This window comes from Pteropus vampyrus, unplaced genomic scaffold (assembly GCF_000151845.1).
Source record: "Pteropus vampyrus isolate Shadow unplaced genomic scaffold, Pvam_2.0 Scaffold138, whole genome shotgun sequence".
NCBI lineage: Eukaryota > Metazoa > Chordata > Mammalia > Chiroptera > Pteropodidae > Pteropus > Pteropus vampyrus.
The window spans coordinates 1710851-1725041 of NW_011888919.1; the positions used below are offsets into that span (position 1 = coordinate 1710851).

General features: G+C 58.3%; 1 protein-coding gene across 1 annotated transcript; it reads right to left on the reverse strand.

Annotated features, from left to right (window-relative positions):
• Positions 1-3131: 3131 nt before the first annotated feature.
• BCL3 (B cell CLL/lymphoma 3) lies at positions 3132-12348 on the reverse strand. Its single transcript, XM_011367972.2, has 9 exons — positions 11840-12348; positions 9975-10128; positions 5798-5906; positions 5458-5662; positions 5262-5350; positions 4971-5048; positions 4278-4445; positions 3865-3982; positions 3132-3730 (listed from the first exon to the last, which is right to left on the reverse strand). Exons 1-9 carry the CDS (start codon positions 12111-12113, stop codon positions 3543-3545), a joined length of 1383 nt encoding a protein of 460 aa, XP_011366274.1. The 5' UTR covers positions 12114-12348; the 3' UTR covers positions 3132-3542.
• Positions 12349-14191: the final 1843 nt, after the last annotated feature.

Genomic DNA, 14191 nt, shown 5'->3' on the forward strand with positions numbered 1-14191 from the left:
CATGGTTGGAATGTGGATGTGATGACGGGAGCTGGAGCAGCCACTTTGGACAACACAGGGAAAGTGAGAGGTGAAGGCAGCAGAGAGCAAGGAGGCAGAAGGAGCCCAGGTCTTTGACATTCTCAAGCTACCATTTTAGGCCTGGGTGTTAACTAGGCCTTTACATGGAAGAAAAATAGACTTTCATCTCTTTTAAGCCACTACGTTTTTAAGTTTCTATTATGACAGCAGGATAAAAAGTCTAGCTCACACACACACATCTAGACTAGGCCCTCATTAACACATTTTTCCATCAGAACAAAGAATAGGTCCCATCATCTCACTTTTTTTCCCCTTTATGTCCTCAAAAACAATTCCCCGATGATAATGGCAATTCCCATGTATCGAGTTCATCCTTAGCACTGTGCCCTGTTATGAGCACTGTGAACAATTCATTCAGGTTTAATCCTCACAACAACCCTATAAGGTAGATGCTATTATTATGCCCTCGTTTTCATAGATGACGAGACTGAGGCTCAGGGCTGTGAAGTCACATGATATGATCAAGGTCACACCACTAAGAAACTGGCAGGACTCGAACTCAGTGCTGATTCCAGGGCCTGGGCTCTCAATGATACACCTATCTGTTATTTGCACCCTTTCTGGTAGCACACACGTGCACATGCTTGCACCTTGGCACACACACACTGAAAATAATAGACACAACCACACGCAATCTTCTTGCGAGGCAAGAAGGCCCAGCGATTATGAGCATGGGTTTTAGAGGCAACAGACATGGGATTGGACAGGCAGCTTCCTCTGCCTGAGCCTCGGTTTCCTCATCTGGAATATGGGCACCATGATGATCAGTAAGTGGCTGCTAATATTTGCTTTTCTGTTCACATTCTCAAGCCGGTCACACAGTGAGACAAGGCACCAGACACAGCCACAAAGAATCGCGGACGCCATAATACAGCGGGGAGGGATCAAGGCTCTCATTCTACGGTCACTTCTCAAGGATCTGTTCCATGCCAGGCAGTGTGCTGGCTGCTGTGGGCAGGGCAGGGCAGTGGCAGTGAAGGAGGCGCCGCGCTGCCCTCCCAGAGCTCAAGGTCATTGCACATGACCTTATACGTGTGGTGGGATAAGCACACGAGAAGTTCTCTCACACAGCTGCTTGCAGGGCCCAACGGTCACCTCCTGCAGTGGGTCAAATGGTGCCTCCCAAAATATATGTCCCCGGAACCTGTGACGGTGACCTTATTTGGAAAAGGGGTCTTTGCAGATGTAATTAAGGTAAGGACCTTGAGATAGGATTATCCTGAATTACTCGGGCCCTAAATCCAATGACAATTGTCCTTACAAGAGACGGAAGAGAAAACATGGACACACAGGGGCGAAGCCATGTGAAGATGGGGGCAGAGATCGGAGAGCTTCGGCCACAAGCCCAAGAACGGCTGGAGCCACCAGAAGCTGGAAGAGGCGAGGGAGCATCTTCCCCTGCTGACACTTTGATTTTGGACTTCCGGCCTCCAGAACTGTGAGAGAATAGATTTCTGTTTTAAGCCACCAAGTTCATGGTCATTTGTTGCAGCAGCCACAGGAAACCAATATATCTTCCAAGTCAGCTCGAGGGATACCACAGCCCAGAGGCAGGGCCAGAAACACAGGCATGTGGTCATAGACACACATAAAGACATATGGCCACCCAAGTCAGGAGGGCCAGGTAAATACACATCGCCCAGTCAGAACTGCCCTGGAAGTGGGTGCGCATGGGTGTGCATGCATGTGTGTGTACATTCCCAGCCATTCCTGGAGCCCAACAGTGCCTCGCAGGAAGCTGTTCAGGCTGTCAGCCCCACAGATCCAACACGTGATGGACTCGTGGCAGCAGAAATTCTCATAATCGCTAAGACATACAAAGGCCCGGGGCCCAGGGAGGCCCCCAGGCTGAAATAATAACACTCCCCATCACTCAGAAACACAGGGACACACAGCCACTCATGAAGACCAATACAATGGGACCAAGGTCGTCGGCTTCTTCCTTCAAGGCTGGGGGGCAGCGGGGACTGACCTGGGGTCCAGTCCTACCTCGGGGGTTCCAGCTTGTCCTTGCTCTTCCCAGTGCACATCCATCTTCCCTTCCTGAAAGTCAACCTGTAACAAACCTCTTATCCATATACTGACCTCCTCGTAATGTTGATTCTCTGATCGAAGCCTGAATAAGCCTCTCGAATCTGTGATGGCACTTTATATGGCAAAAGGGACTCTACAGATGTGACGAAGTTGAGGATCTTGAGACGGAATACCTGGGTGGGTCCCAGGTGATCACAGGGTCCTCCTAAGAGGGAGGCGGGAGATCGGAGGAGGGGATGTACTGATGGAAGCAAGAGGTTGGAGCGATACGAGGAAGGGGCCGCGAGGAAGGGTCCATGAGGCTTCCAGGCAGCCTCTGGAAGCCGGAAAACGCAAGGGAACAGATTCTCCCCTCGAGGTCTCAAAAGGAACCAGTCCTGCCGACACCTTGACTTTGGCCCGGTGAAACTGATTTTGGACTTCTGACTTCCGGAAGTGTAAGAGAATACATTTGTGTTGCTTTAAGCCAGGGAATTCATGGTGCTTTGTTACAGTGGCAACAAGAAATGAACGCAAACCTGATTGATACACAAAAGATACGTCCACAGAGTCAAGACATAGACATTTTATGTCAGTGGGACCTGGAGCCACAGAGTAAAATGTGACGCAGCATGTGAGGCAGTCAGTCACATAGAAACATCACGCGATGACTGGAGGTCTCAATGTTAGGAACACTCACAAATATCACACACGGAGAGACCCAGAGACAACTGGAGTCACACAATGGTCAGCTGTGGCACTCCTCGGAAACACACACCCACATGCACACATACCCGGGGTCACTATGGAAAAGGAAAGCTGTCACACACCACATCATCCCCGGAAACAATGGCACAGTGACAATGGCAGAACATTCAAACACACTGGGAGGCCCAGAGCCACCCACACATGTCACCGTCAGTCTGAGTCCCACCGGGTCACTCACAGAGTCAACTGGCTATGGCACACGGGTGTGCACACACGCAAACACACTTTCTCCAGATCTCCTCACGAAAGAGGCCCAGTCAAGTCAGGGATATGGTACAAAAATAGTTTATTACAAAAGAAATCCAACCAAAATGCCTAATAATTTACATCATTATCAGTGTCCTGCTAGAGCCCATCTCTCCCTCGTCATGGATCTGGGCAGAGGGGAGCGGTTGTTCCCTGGTTCCACCAGCTCAGGAAGAGGAGAGGGAAGTGAACGTTTGGGTGGAGGTCCAGGCAGGAGACTGGTGCCTGAGAATAATAGGGGCAAGACTTCTGGCCAGGGGGACGAGATGGGGGAATATCTGTTCTGAGAAGAGAGGATGCATATGCTCTGTGCAAATCCTGATTCTGAAGATTGGGGGGGGGGCAGAGTGAGATCTTCACAGTTTCCAGGAGGGTTGACCCCACAGGCAGGGAGGTCCCTCCTCATGAGTCCAAGATCTGCCCCCCCATCCCTCTCAGCTGCCTCCTGAAGCTGGGGAGGGGGGCACCGGCCGACCAGGGGCTCGGAGGACCCCGGCAAAGGGCAGGAAGGTAGGTGGAGATGAAGGAGGAAGGAAGAAACTGGGGGGAGCCATGGGGAATCCAGGAGGATCCTTGGGGGGAGATTGGGAGGGCGAGGAGGATGGCGATGCAGAGAGAAGACCTGTGGAAAGAAGAGAGAGAGGAGGGGTGAGGACAGTAGTAAGAGACCAGATCAGAGAGGAGGGTGGGGGTCCCAACTCGGGGTTCTGATGGGGGAGGGGCGGGGGAGGTTCCGGCTGCGAGCCGGCTTCTCACCATTGGAGCTGAGGCGGCTGCTGCTTTCAGGGGAGGTGGTGACACTCCTGTCAGGGGAGGGCTCTGGCTGTGATGCAGGAGCAGGCCGCGTGGCCTTCCCCCTCAGGATGTCGATGACCTGCGGGCAGATGCGAAGTCACCTCCAGGCCACTCCCTTGCTCTTGGGGTCTGCCAGTGAGCATGGCCTGTTTCTCAGTATGTGAAGGTGGGCACGTCGCTTCCTTTGATTGCGCCTCAGTCTCTCCTCCTGTCTAGACCTCACGCCCACACACTCACGGGCTCACCCGCTTCCCTACCCACAGTGGCGCACACGCACGCGCGCACCCCTGCACCCCTGCACACACATACACGGACCGGCCCTCGGGAACAGAGCTCCCCAAGCCCCCCCCACCCCCGCCTACGCGCATACTTACCCGGCGGCTGCGCGCCACCATGAGCGGCGTGTCGTTGTGACAGTTCTTGAGGCCGCTGTCCGCGCCGCTGCGGACCAGCGTGCGCACCAGCGGGAGGAGGCCCCGGCCGGACGCCGAGTGCAGCGCCGAGCTGCCTGAGTACATCTGAGCATTCACGTTGGCGCCGTGCTGCGGGGTCGGAGGGGCGAGTCAGAGCCACCGCCGCGGGCCTGGACCCGGGCCTGGTCTGGGGGTGGGGGCGGGACGGGGATCTGGCCCAAACCGGGGGGCAGGGCCAGGTTTGGGGAGGGGTGATAGAAGAGGTGGAAGCTAGAACCCAGGTCGGGTCAGCGCGGGATCCGGCCGGCGACGCCGAATTACCCAGAGCTGGACCCCGAAGTCGGGCCGAAGTAGGGGCGGAGGCAGAGAAGGGAAGAGTCCGGGGGCGAGTCTGGGCGGAAGGGACAGCCCGGGACAGGGCCAAAGCCGGAAGGCAGCGACAGCGGCCTCGTTGCTAGACGAGGCCTGGGCCGTTTGAGGGGACGGGCAGGAATGGCAGAGGCCCCGGGACAAGTTTGCGGCCTGAGGGGTGACGTCATAGGGTTGCCAGAACTAGGCCCAGAAGCACAGGTCAGAGCTGGAAAGGCGGGGGCAATGGCCGGTTGGTGCCAGAGGAAAGGGTGGGCGAGAGGCCAAGAGCTGGGCCATCCGAACCTGTAGCAGTAGCTGCACCATGCTCAGGCTGTTGTTTTCCACGGCGTGGATGAGTGGGGAGCGGCCGCTCTTAATGTCCTGGGGCAGGGAGGGAAGGTCTTTAAGTCTCTCCAAGAGCTGCCCAAACAGCCCGCAGCCCGCAGCCCGCAGCCCGACCGCTAGGTCCAGCGTCGCAATCCCGTTAGAGACCCCCGAGCCCCACCCACCCACGCGGCGCCCTCGCGCGCCAGCCCCGCCCCCTTTGACTCCGCCCCTCTTGGCCGCACCCCAGACCCGCGCTCCCCCGCTCACCACCGCGTCGATGTCCGCGCCGCGCTCCAGCAAGAGCAGCACGGCTTCGTGGCACTCGGTGTTCACGGCCACGTGCAGGGCAGTGAGCCCTGAAGGAGAGGGAGACTCAGTCAAACCTGGGCCTGGGGCTTTGCAGCCTCAGGAGGGCGCCAGGTCCTGCCAGACCGCCCCACCCTGCGCCCGGGTCGGCGCTCACCGTCATAATTGCGGGCCTCCAGGTCCACTGTGCCGGGAGCCGCGCTGTCCAGCAGGGCCCGCAGGCAGGTCGGGCTGCGGTGCTCGCACGCCAGGTGGGCTGCCGTCTGGCCATGGCGGTCCAGTGCCATGGGGCTGGCACCAGCCATCACCAAGAACCGAACCACAGATGGCAAAGTGGTGATCACAGCCAGGTGTAGTGGTGTCTAGGGAACAGAGACTGTGAAGGACCCGTGCCCTGCCCTGTGTCCCAGTCCTGACCCCCAGGTGCAGTCTTACTCAGGAGCCAGAAATCTGGAGCACAGACCCCGGAGTCCAGAACCCCAGGTCCCCAGCCTCACCTGCCGGAGGTTGTTGTAGATATCCAGCTCCCGGCCCCCATGCTGGAAGAGGTTGACTAGCCGATGCACAGCTGGCAGATTGTCCTGCACCACAGCAATGTGAAGCGGCCTGGGGGTGGCAGCATCACAGGCATTAGGGGCTGGTCACCTGTCATCCTCACACTCTTAGCAGCACTAACTCTTGCCAGGATGTGCCAGATCCTTTAGAAGTATCTCCAGAACCCAATCACTTCCCCTCATCCCCGCTCCCACCATCCTGATTCAGCCACCGTCATCTTTTTCCTAGACTGCCTCATTGGCCTCCCTGCATGCACCGCTGCCTGACTGTCCCCCACATAGTCACCAGAGGGACCTTATTAGAAGCTAAGTCGGGTCATGCCCCCCTCTTCTGCTCAGAACCCTCAGAGTCAAGGCCGAGTCCTCGCCTTGGCCCACAGGCCCTATGTGATTTTGTCTCCCCCTCTTCAATCCCCTTGACCTCGTCTCTGTCCACCGTCATCACTCTGACCTGGCCACTGGCCTCCTTGCTGTTTCTTAAACACACTAAGCACGCTCGCCTCCCAGGGCTTCTGCACTGGCTGTTCCCCCTGCCTGGAACAGTCTTCTTCCAGATATTTGCAGGGCCTCTGCGAAAATGGTACAGCAGTGGCTTGCTCCCCGCCCCCTTACCCTGCTTAATTTTCCTCTGCATCATCACCTGACGTTATACAGTTTACTTGCTTCCTGTCTGAATGTCCCCCACTAGAATGTCAGCTCCACCAGGGCAGGGCATTTTGTCTGCTCTGGTCACTTGCCCAGTGCCTAGGACAATGTCTGAGCAGGTGCTCGTAAACGTGCTGAATCCATCTCAATGATCCCTGGCCATCCTGGAAGCTGGTGACCACGTTCCCACCCCTCTGCGGGCCACGGTTTTATCATCTGTGAAATAAGCGGGGATGAACTAGACGCCATCGCAAGGTCGCCATCCATTGTGACTGGACATTGCATTCAGCCTCCAACCCAAAAGTATCCACCTGGAAGTTTTTGCACAAAAGGGAAGTGGGACAAGCTGGGACGAAGTCCTCCTTCTGGAGGTTGGGCTGTGCCACCCAGATGCCCGCTTCTGACTGAAGGCCTCATTCCCCCAGCTTCTGGGAAGATTGTCAGCTCCCAGCATTCTCTGGGAATTACCCTCCGCTGAAAAGAGCTCTTTGCCCAGGTCATGAGAGGGGGCGGCCGCCATCCTGGCGGCATCCGGTGGCTGGCATAGCAGGCCCAGCCTTCTGGCCTCAACTCTGAAGGCCGCTCCAGCTCCCCTGTGGGACAGCTGAGGCCCTGTTGAGACTACCCAGAGCCTCAACTTCTCCCTCTGCCTGGGGACCATAAACTTTCTGCGCTCTTCCCTGGGCCCCAACCTAGAACAGCCATTGTGAGCTGAGGGCAATCCGGGATGACTGTGCATGGGCCAACGCATGTTTGCTGGGGGTGGGGGGACATTAGCACTGAGGGCCCAAGGCTGCCTTCACGACGTACACAGGCCCCACACCTTCTCCTCCAAGTCCACTTACTGGGGAACTGCTTTCTGACGCACCACTGCCTGCTGACCAACCGGGACCTACCAACTGTGCAGTGTGCATCCTGGACCCACTTTTTAAAGAGCTCCCTCGGTGCTTGGACTGGAGAAATTCTGCAGCCCAGAGGGCTCTGGGGAGCTAAGGAGGCCAGGGGTTACAAATTGGGTGTTGTCTTCCTAACCCTTCGGAGCCTAGGTTTTCTCTGTGACTATAGCCCACCTCCCAGGAGATGATGCAGGTGAAACGCCGAACCTGGATTCTGATCGGTGAAAGCCCAGTTTAAAAACAAAATGTTGGGGGAGGGGCCAGACCTGGGCCTTCTGAGAAGGGCCCCCTTCCCTCCCCAGATTTCCCAGGACGCCGGGTCCGGGTCCGGGTCCCTGTCGGGGCGGGCGGGGTTAAGTGAGGGCAGAGGCAGCGAATGATTTCAGAGAAACCATCCAGGCCTGAGTTCCCATAAACGCGCGGGCCGCAGGGGGTGGGGCGGGGCTGGAGGAAGTGGGGACGGGAGGGGCGGCCCTGCCCTCGGACTTCCAGTAACAGGTCTGCTGGGCGGGGCTCCGCTTCCTGCTCCCGGGGGAGGGAAGCCTGTCTCGCCGGGGATCTACCCCGGCCACCCCTGGCACCCCGACTGCCATCGTCGAGTGAGGCGGAGGAGTGGGGAACCCAACCCAAAGAGACCTCGCTTCTCTAGTTGGTAGGACCCCGAGTCCTCCAGCCTGGGGGCCCCTCTGGAACTCCGTCTTTCAGGGCTCACACTCCAGCTGGCTCCTTGTCCCCCAATATCCCAGCATTCATCTCCAAGGTCTCTTGGGTCCCTAACCCTTTGCGGTTACAGACTTTCCAGTCCCTCTGAGTTCTAGACCCCCACGCTGCCCTGCACCGCGCTCCTTACCGCCCAGAGATCAAGGAATGCAGTGGCCTAGCCCCTGTTCTCTGGGACCCAGAACTCGCTCTCCCCTCTCTTGGAGACCCAAATGGAGTCCAGACGGCCTGAGATTCCTTGCGCCCTCGAGTTCCTTAGAAGTCCAGCCTCCAAACCAAGTTTTGCAGCTTTGGGGACCCGTCCTTAGCGTGTCCCTCTCCCCCGCCCCCAGGCTGTGCCAGCTGCCCATTCCGGTAAAGCCTCGGCCTCAGCGGAAGGGGTTAAGGTTAGAGGGAGCGCCGGGAGGGGGAGGCTGCGAGTGAGTGACGGGTGCTGACGTGGGGGAGGCAGAGCAGCTGGGCTGCGGTCAAGTTCTGCGGGAAGGGATTTCCCCCGACAGGCAGCTGAGGCAGAAGTGTTTGCTTTGGGGGAGAGGGGGGAGCTGGGGAGAGCAGGGGAGGGCGGGGGAGGGCGGTGGGGCCCGAGGCCACAGACGGGTGTGCTGGTCTTCTGCACCCTGCTTTCACAGGCTACAAACAACTCAGCCCTGGGGGGGCAGAAACACATTAAATCTATTTCACAGATGACCCCAGAGGTAGCCAGAGGGAGAGGAAACTAGCTTTACCAAGCCGTTATATATCTCAGACACTTTCTCCTGCTTGGGTGCACACTATGGCCCAAAAACACCCGGGGCACCCTGATCCAACAACATCCACTCCCACGTACTGAGCACCTACTGTGTGCCTGGCCCTGTTCCGTGCACCACATGTATGAATGGCACTGCACTGAATCTTCATTGTGATAGGTGCCGCTGTGAGTCCCGATTTCCAGATAGGGAAACTGAGGCTTGTGGATGTGAAGTCAGCCAGCGGGCTGGTGGCGGAGCACCCTCACTTCCCCGAAGAAATAGGCCTATTCATCTGGTCCCTACATTCCCAGAGAAGCTCTTTATAGAAGTCATCTCATGTCTGCCTACAGATACCCTTGCACGCTGATGGTTCCTGTTTTTGCAGGGAGAAACTGAGGCGGAGAGGGGTGAGAAAGCGGCCAGCTGAGAGTCAGACTTAGGTGGATAGAATAATCATAATGAGTGATGGTCAAGTATGCCGAGTGCTTACTGTGTGTTAGGCACAGGGCTAAACACTTCTGTTCAGGATTTCTCAGCAGCTCCCAGGATATGTTCCTCAAACGGCACGTGATAAAACCGTGAGATTTGTGAAATCGATTTATGGAATTGTCAAATTAATTTAGTGGGTGATGACCACAAAACAATGAAATACAACAGAATAGAAAACTCTGAAGTAGATCCCACATAGCGAGGGTGAGTTATATGTATGTGTATGTGCTGGGTATAATTTAAAGTGATAAAAATAATAATATTAATACCTATTGAGTACTTATAATCTACCAGGCTCAGTACTAGGAACTTAACGTGTATAAATCGACACTAAATCAATCAATGAAATGTCTTTCTCCTTTTTGGATTGTGATAAAAAATGTGAAGCCCCCTGCTCCAAACAGTACTAAGAGGTAAGTGTTCTCAGGGTGCCCATTTTCCAGAAGAGGAAATTGAGGCTCAGAGAGGGAATGGGTCTTGCTCAAAGTCACACAGCCAGTAGTGGAGACAGGATTTGAACTGCGGTCAAATTAACTCATAAGGCCGAGCTGAGTGCCCCTGTGTTGTGGTGGGTGAGGTCAGCGGAAGGCTGGCCTCCCTGTCCCCACTCTCCCTCCCCATTAATGGGGGGCTATTACTCACGTGTCTCCGTCCTCATCGGCACGGGTGGCCATGGCGATGTCTGCTGACAGCGGGTGTTCCATCGAGCACACCATAGGATATAGGGGTGGAGGCAGGCTCAGCAGAGGAAAGGGGGAGCCCATGGTCGGCGTGGGGTACAGGGGCAATAAAGGTCCTGGGCAGAGAAAGGACATGGGTGAGGCCAAGCCCACAGACCCTGAACCCACGCCCCACCTCCAGGCCTTCACTCCCGTGGTGTCACCTGCCCTTCTTCCCAGGTCCCTTTTGTATCTCATGCTGGGTCCTCAAGGCTCAACACAAACCCTCCTCTGGGCTCTCGCAACTCCCCCCCTGTCCCCCCCACAGTCTGTGCCCCCCCAGCCCTGGTCATTCCCATTGTCACTTATCTTTTCATGTGTCTGCCCCCCATCTCCTGGAGCTACACAGTCCCTTAGGGACTGAACCCACATCATCACCCAGCAGGGGGACATCAGGGCCTGTCTGCTGAGTGAACCTATGGCTTAGGGAGGTAAGGATGGATGACACACTGGGTATGGGGTGTGAGATGAATGCCTAGAGCCTTTGGGGAGAGGGGTGGGGCAGGAGGTGAGAAGCCCGTTCAGATCACAGCGTCGGAAGGGACTATGGCAACAGTCAAATCCATATCCACCCAGCGCATGGGTGGGGAAAACAGGCCTGGGTTCTCACCCAGGGAATGAGAAAGCAGGGAAGGCGGTGACACGTTTCCCGATGCACAGCTTGAGGCTGTATCCTGGATGGGTGGAAGGTATAGAAACTGGGCAAAGGTCTGGAGGCACCAGGCACGGACTCTGACACTTTGGGGGACATTTGGGGATGGTGTGGCAGCTGTGGCAGTGGACGCCTCTTCTTCGAGATCAGAGATGGAGACAAGATAGGGAGAATGGTGTTTGGCCTTCTGTCATCTGTTCCTTGGGGACCCCCATTCCTGAAACCCCCAAGTTTCTTGCTCCCCATATCTCCAGTACCAGGCCTTCTGCCTGGAGACCCCTGAATCCTTCATCCTGGCCCTAAATCCTTGAGTCCCAGATCTCCCCAGTCCTGACCTCCATTCTTAGAATCCTCGGTCTCCAAGCCTCCTAAGACTACCTGATCATATGATCCCAGATGAGACTCTGATCCCTGGTAAGTACACATAACTGGGTGCCCAGGACCCGGGTCCATGTCCTGCGGGCTCCTTAGGAGCCCTTGTATCTGGGTCTGTTTCCTTGGATCCCTGTGATCCCAGATATTGGGGTGCTCAGAACTCCGACTTTGCTCTCCTAATTTCCAAAGTCCCCTGACATCGTGGTTCCTGACATTTTGACATCCTAAGATCCCTAATAATCTGTCTCCTTAGAACCCAGTCTCTATTCCCTTGACTCCCTTTGACCCTACATATCTGGATGCCAAGAACCTCAATTTCTTGGGCCTGAGCACTGATTCCTCATAGCCATAGATATTCTTAAGAGTTTATAATGCTCTGTTCCTGGGGCTTCAGGCTCTACCCCCTTGATTCCCCGAGACCTCAAATCTGTACTTCTGCACAGTGTCCCCTAGGTCCTCATATCTGTGGCATTCAGACCCTGGGGTCTGTCCCCCAGGCTCCCCCCCAGCTTTCTAGGACCCCATATCTGTGTCTCAAAGCACTGCTCCCTGATGCTCCCTACCCGTATCCCTAGGACCTCAGGCTCTGCTCCCTGCTCCCCCCCGCCCCAAGGGCCTCATATCTGTGCCCTTGGGAACTTAGTTTCTCTCCCTCTGTTGCTCAGCTCCCCCAGCCCCCTATAATTGTTTCCAAGCTCTGTCACCTCGCTCTAGTGACACTATGCCCTCCAACCCAACCCTGACCAGAAGGAGCCACTCACCCTGGTAGTAGAGCGCCTCTGGCCGTGGCAGGCCGTGGTGGGGCGCGTGGGGCGCGTGGGGCGCGGGGACCGCCGGCGTGTCGGAACCGCAGCGTAGGGGATCCTGGGTGACAAAGGGGCCCGCAGCGCCGCGGGGGGCGGCAGGTTCCGGGGAGGGCGCACGCAGGGGGCGCTTGCGGAGCGGCAGCGCGGCGCCGGGGGGTCCCGCGGCCTTGGGCCGGGTGCGCAGGTCCACGGGCCCCTCGTCCATGGCCCCCGCGGGGCATCGGGGCATGAGGCCGCCGGGGACGGCGGCCGAGCGGGCGGCCGGAGCGCGGCTCGGCTCGGCTGCACCGAGGGAGGCTCTGCCGAGCGCCGGGACTTCCCCTGCTGCCGGCTGAACTGAAGGGACTTTTGTCGGCCGGGGCGGTGCCGGGCCGCCCGCTCCCCGCCCCCGGCCCCCCCCGGGGCCACCCGTCGGCCCCAGAGGTTTCCTGGACTCGCCGCCTCTCCCACCGCCCCGCGCAGCAGCTGCCGCGCACCCCGCCCGCCCGCACTGCGCCCCGGGCCCGCCCCTCCCGACCCCGCGGCGCCCCTAGGGGTCAGGCCTCGGCTGGGGGTGGGGAGGAGGCGGGGTCGGGGTTCGGGGTGCCCCACCCCTGCGGCTGCGGGCCTCTCTCAGTCGCTCTGTCTGTGTTTTTGGCTTGATGGCTGTGTGTGTCTCTCTCTGTATCTCTCGGCCCCCGTATCTCTGTCTGGCTCTCCTGTCCAGACGGATGTCTCTGAGTACCGCCCCCCGTTTCTCCATCTCCATCTCTGTCCTCACTACCTCTGTCTATTATCTCTGCGTCTGTCACCATCTCTTTGTCAATCGAGTGCTGTCTGCTTCTCAGCCTCTCCCCCAGGGAGACAATTCTATGATTCCCGAGGGTCGCTGGGGTGAGGGTTCGAGTCCCGACTCCCACTTCCTCGCGGGGTGACCCTGACCACGCACTTCCCGCTCTCTGAGCCGTTTCCTCCTTTGTGGGAGCGGCTAGGCGCACCCAGGCCTGGCACTGCACTCGGCGGGCGCCAGGCGCTACCCCTCCGTCTGCCCCGCCCCGCCTCTGCCTCCCCAGGTTGCTCCTCGGCCTCGGGTCTGAACTTCGCTGCGGGTGGGCGGGGTGCGCTGGCGGGTGCACAGAGAAACGCAAAACGTGTCTCTCCACTTGATGTCCCTGGACCCAGCCCACGCCGGCGGGCACCGGGACTCCTGAGGGCACAGGGAGAAAGAGACGTGGTGACAGAGGCGTAGAGATCGTGAGGGACCAAGGAAACGAGAGCCAGAGAGAGCAGGAGACGAGGAAACACAGACGCATCCGAGCGACCAAGGCCCGGCCCCAAGGCGGGGGGCGGGGCAGTCTGGCTCCCCCTTCTCCCCCACGTTCCCCTCCCATCCTGGGCGGGGTTGAAGGGTGGGGAACAGGCCAGGCGGGTCGGGGGACGGGACTCCAAGGCAGGCTGGAGCTGAAGCGGGAAGGGAGGAGGCGGGCCTCTCCCCGGTCCCCTCCTCTGCCGCCCTTCTCCCCGCCCCGGGGCGGGGCCCCGGCAGCGTGGGGCTTTCCCGGATTTCCCTGGGGGCGGGGCCATCGCTGGGGTTGAGTCCGGGTCACTGAGTTACAGCAGGCGGAGAGCTAGGCTTTGGGGACCTGACGGGGCGCGGGGGAATGGGGGCTGCATCCCGGGTCTCTCCAGGCGGCACGCAGGGTCCCCCGGTTCTCTCTGTGCGTCTCGCCCTGTTTTTGCAGCTCGGTCCCTCCATCCCTGGCCTCCCTCTCGCCGTCTGCGGCTCACCCCAACTATCTTTTTATCTCCCGAGATCTCTGTCTCCCAGGCAGCGTCTCTCCAGGACCTCGAAAGTGCGTGTGGGGCCCCGTCCCCAGGAAAGGACTTTGCCTGGGACGCAGACCCCATCCCAGTGGGTCGTTAACCCGGGATGTGAGGAGCAGCTGCGGGCAGAGGGACGCCTGACCTCTTCCCCCCTGGGCGCTTTCTGCCTCTCTCTGGATCTCCGCCCCACCCCCCTCAGTCCCCTGTAACGGGAGAACATGGTGGGGGCAAAAGCTGAGTTCAAATCCCACCTCCACCCCTTGCTTCCCTGGGATCTTAGACCAGTCCTCTCTCGAGACTCAGTTTGTTCTGGCAAATGGGGCTGATGTCGACCCCTGCTCCTCAGTGTTGTGGGGCTAGGACAGAGGAGAGGTTGGAAAGCCTGGGCGCTGCCGTTCCCGCCCACCCAGCCCTCACCTCTGGGGACTGTCAGACACTTGAGAGGGCCCGTATGCAGAGCAGGACCCCACTGAACAGCAAGGGAAGCTGAGCCTCAGAGGAGTG

Excerpts from the sequence above, each read along its gene's own strand:
- BCL3 (XM_011367972.2), bottom strand. The coding sequence starts at position 12,113 with ATGCCCCGATGCCCCGCGGGGGCCATGGACGAGGGGCCCGTGGACCTG. Across the intron at positions 5,907-9,974 it reads GCCGATGAGGACGGAGACAC|GCCGCTTCACATTGCTGTGG; the intron begins GTGAGTAATAGC and ends TGCCACCCCCAG. Across the intron at positions 3,731-3,864 it reads CAGCCGCCTCAGCTCCAATG|GTCTTCTCTCTGCATCGCCA; the intron begins GTGAGAAGCCGG and ends TTCTTTCCACAG.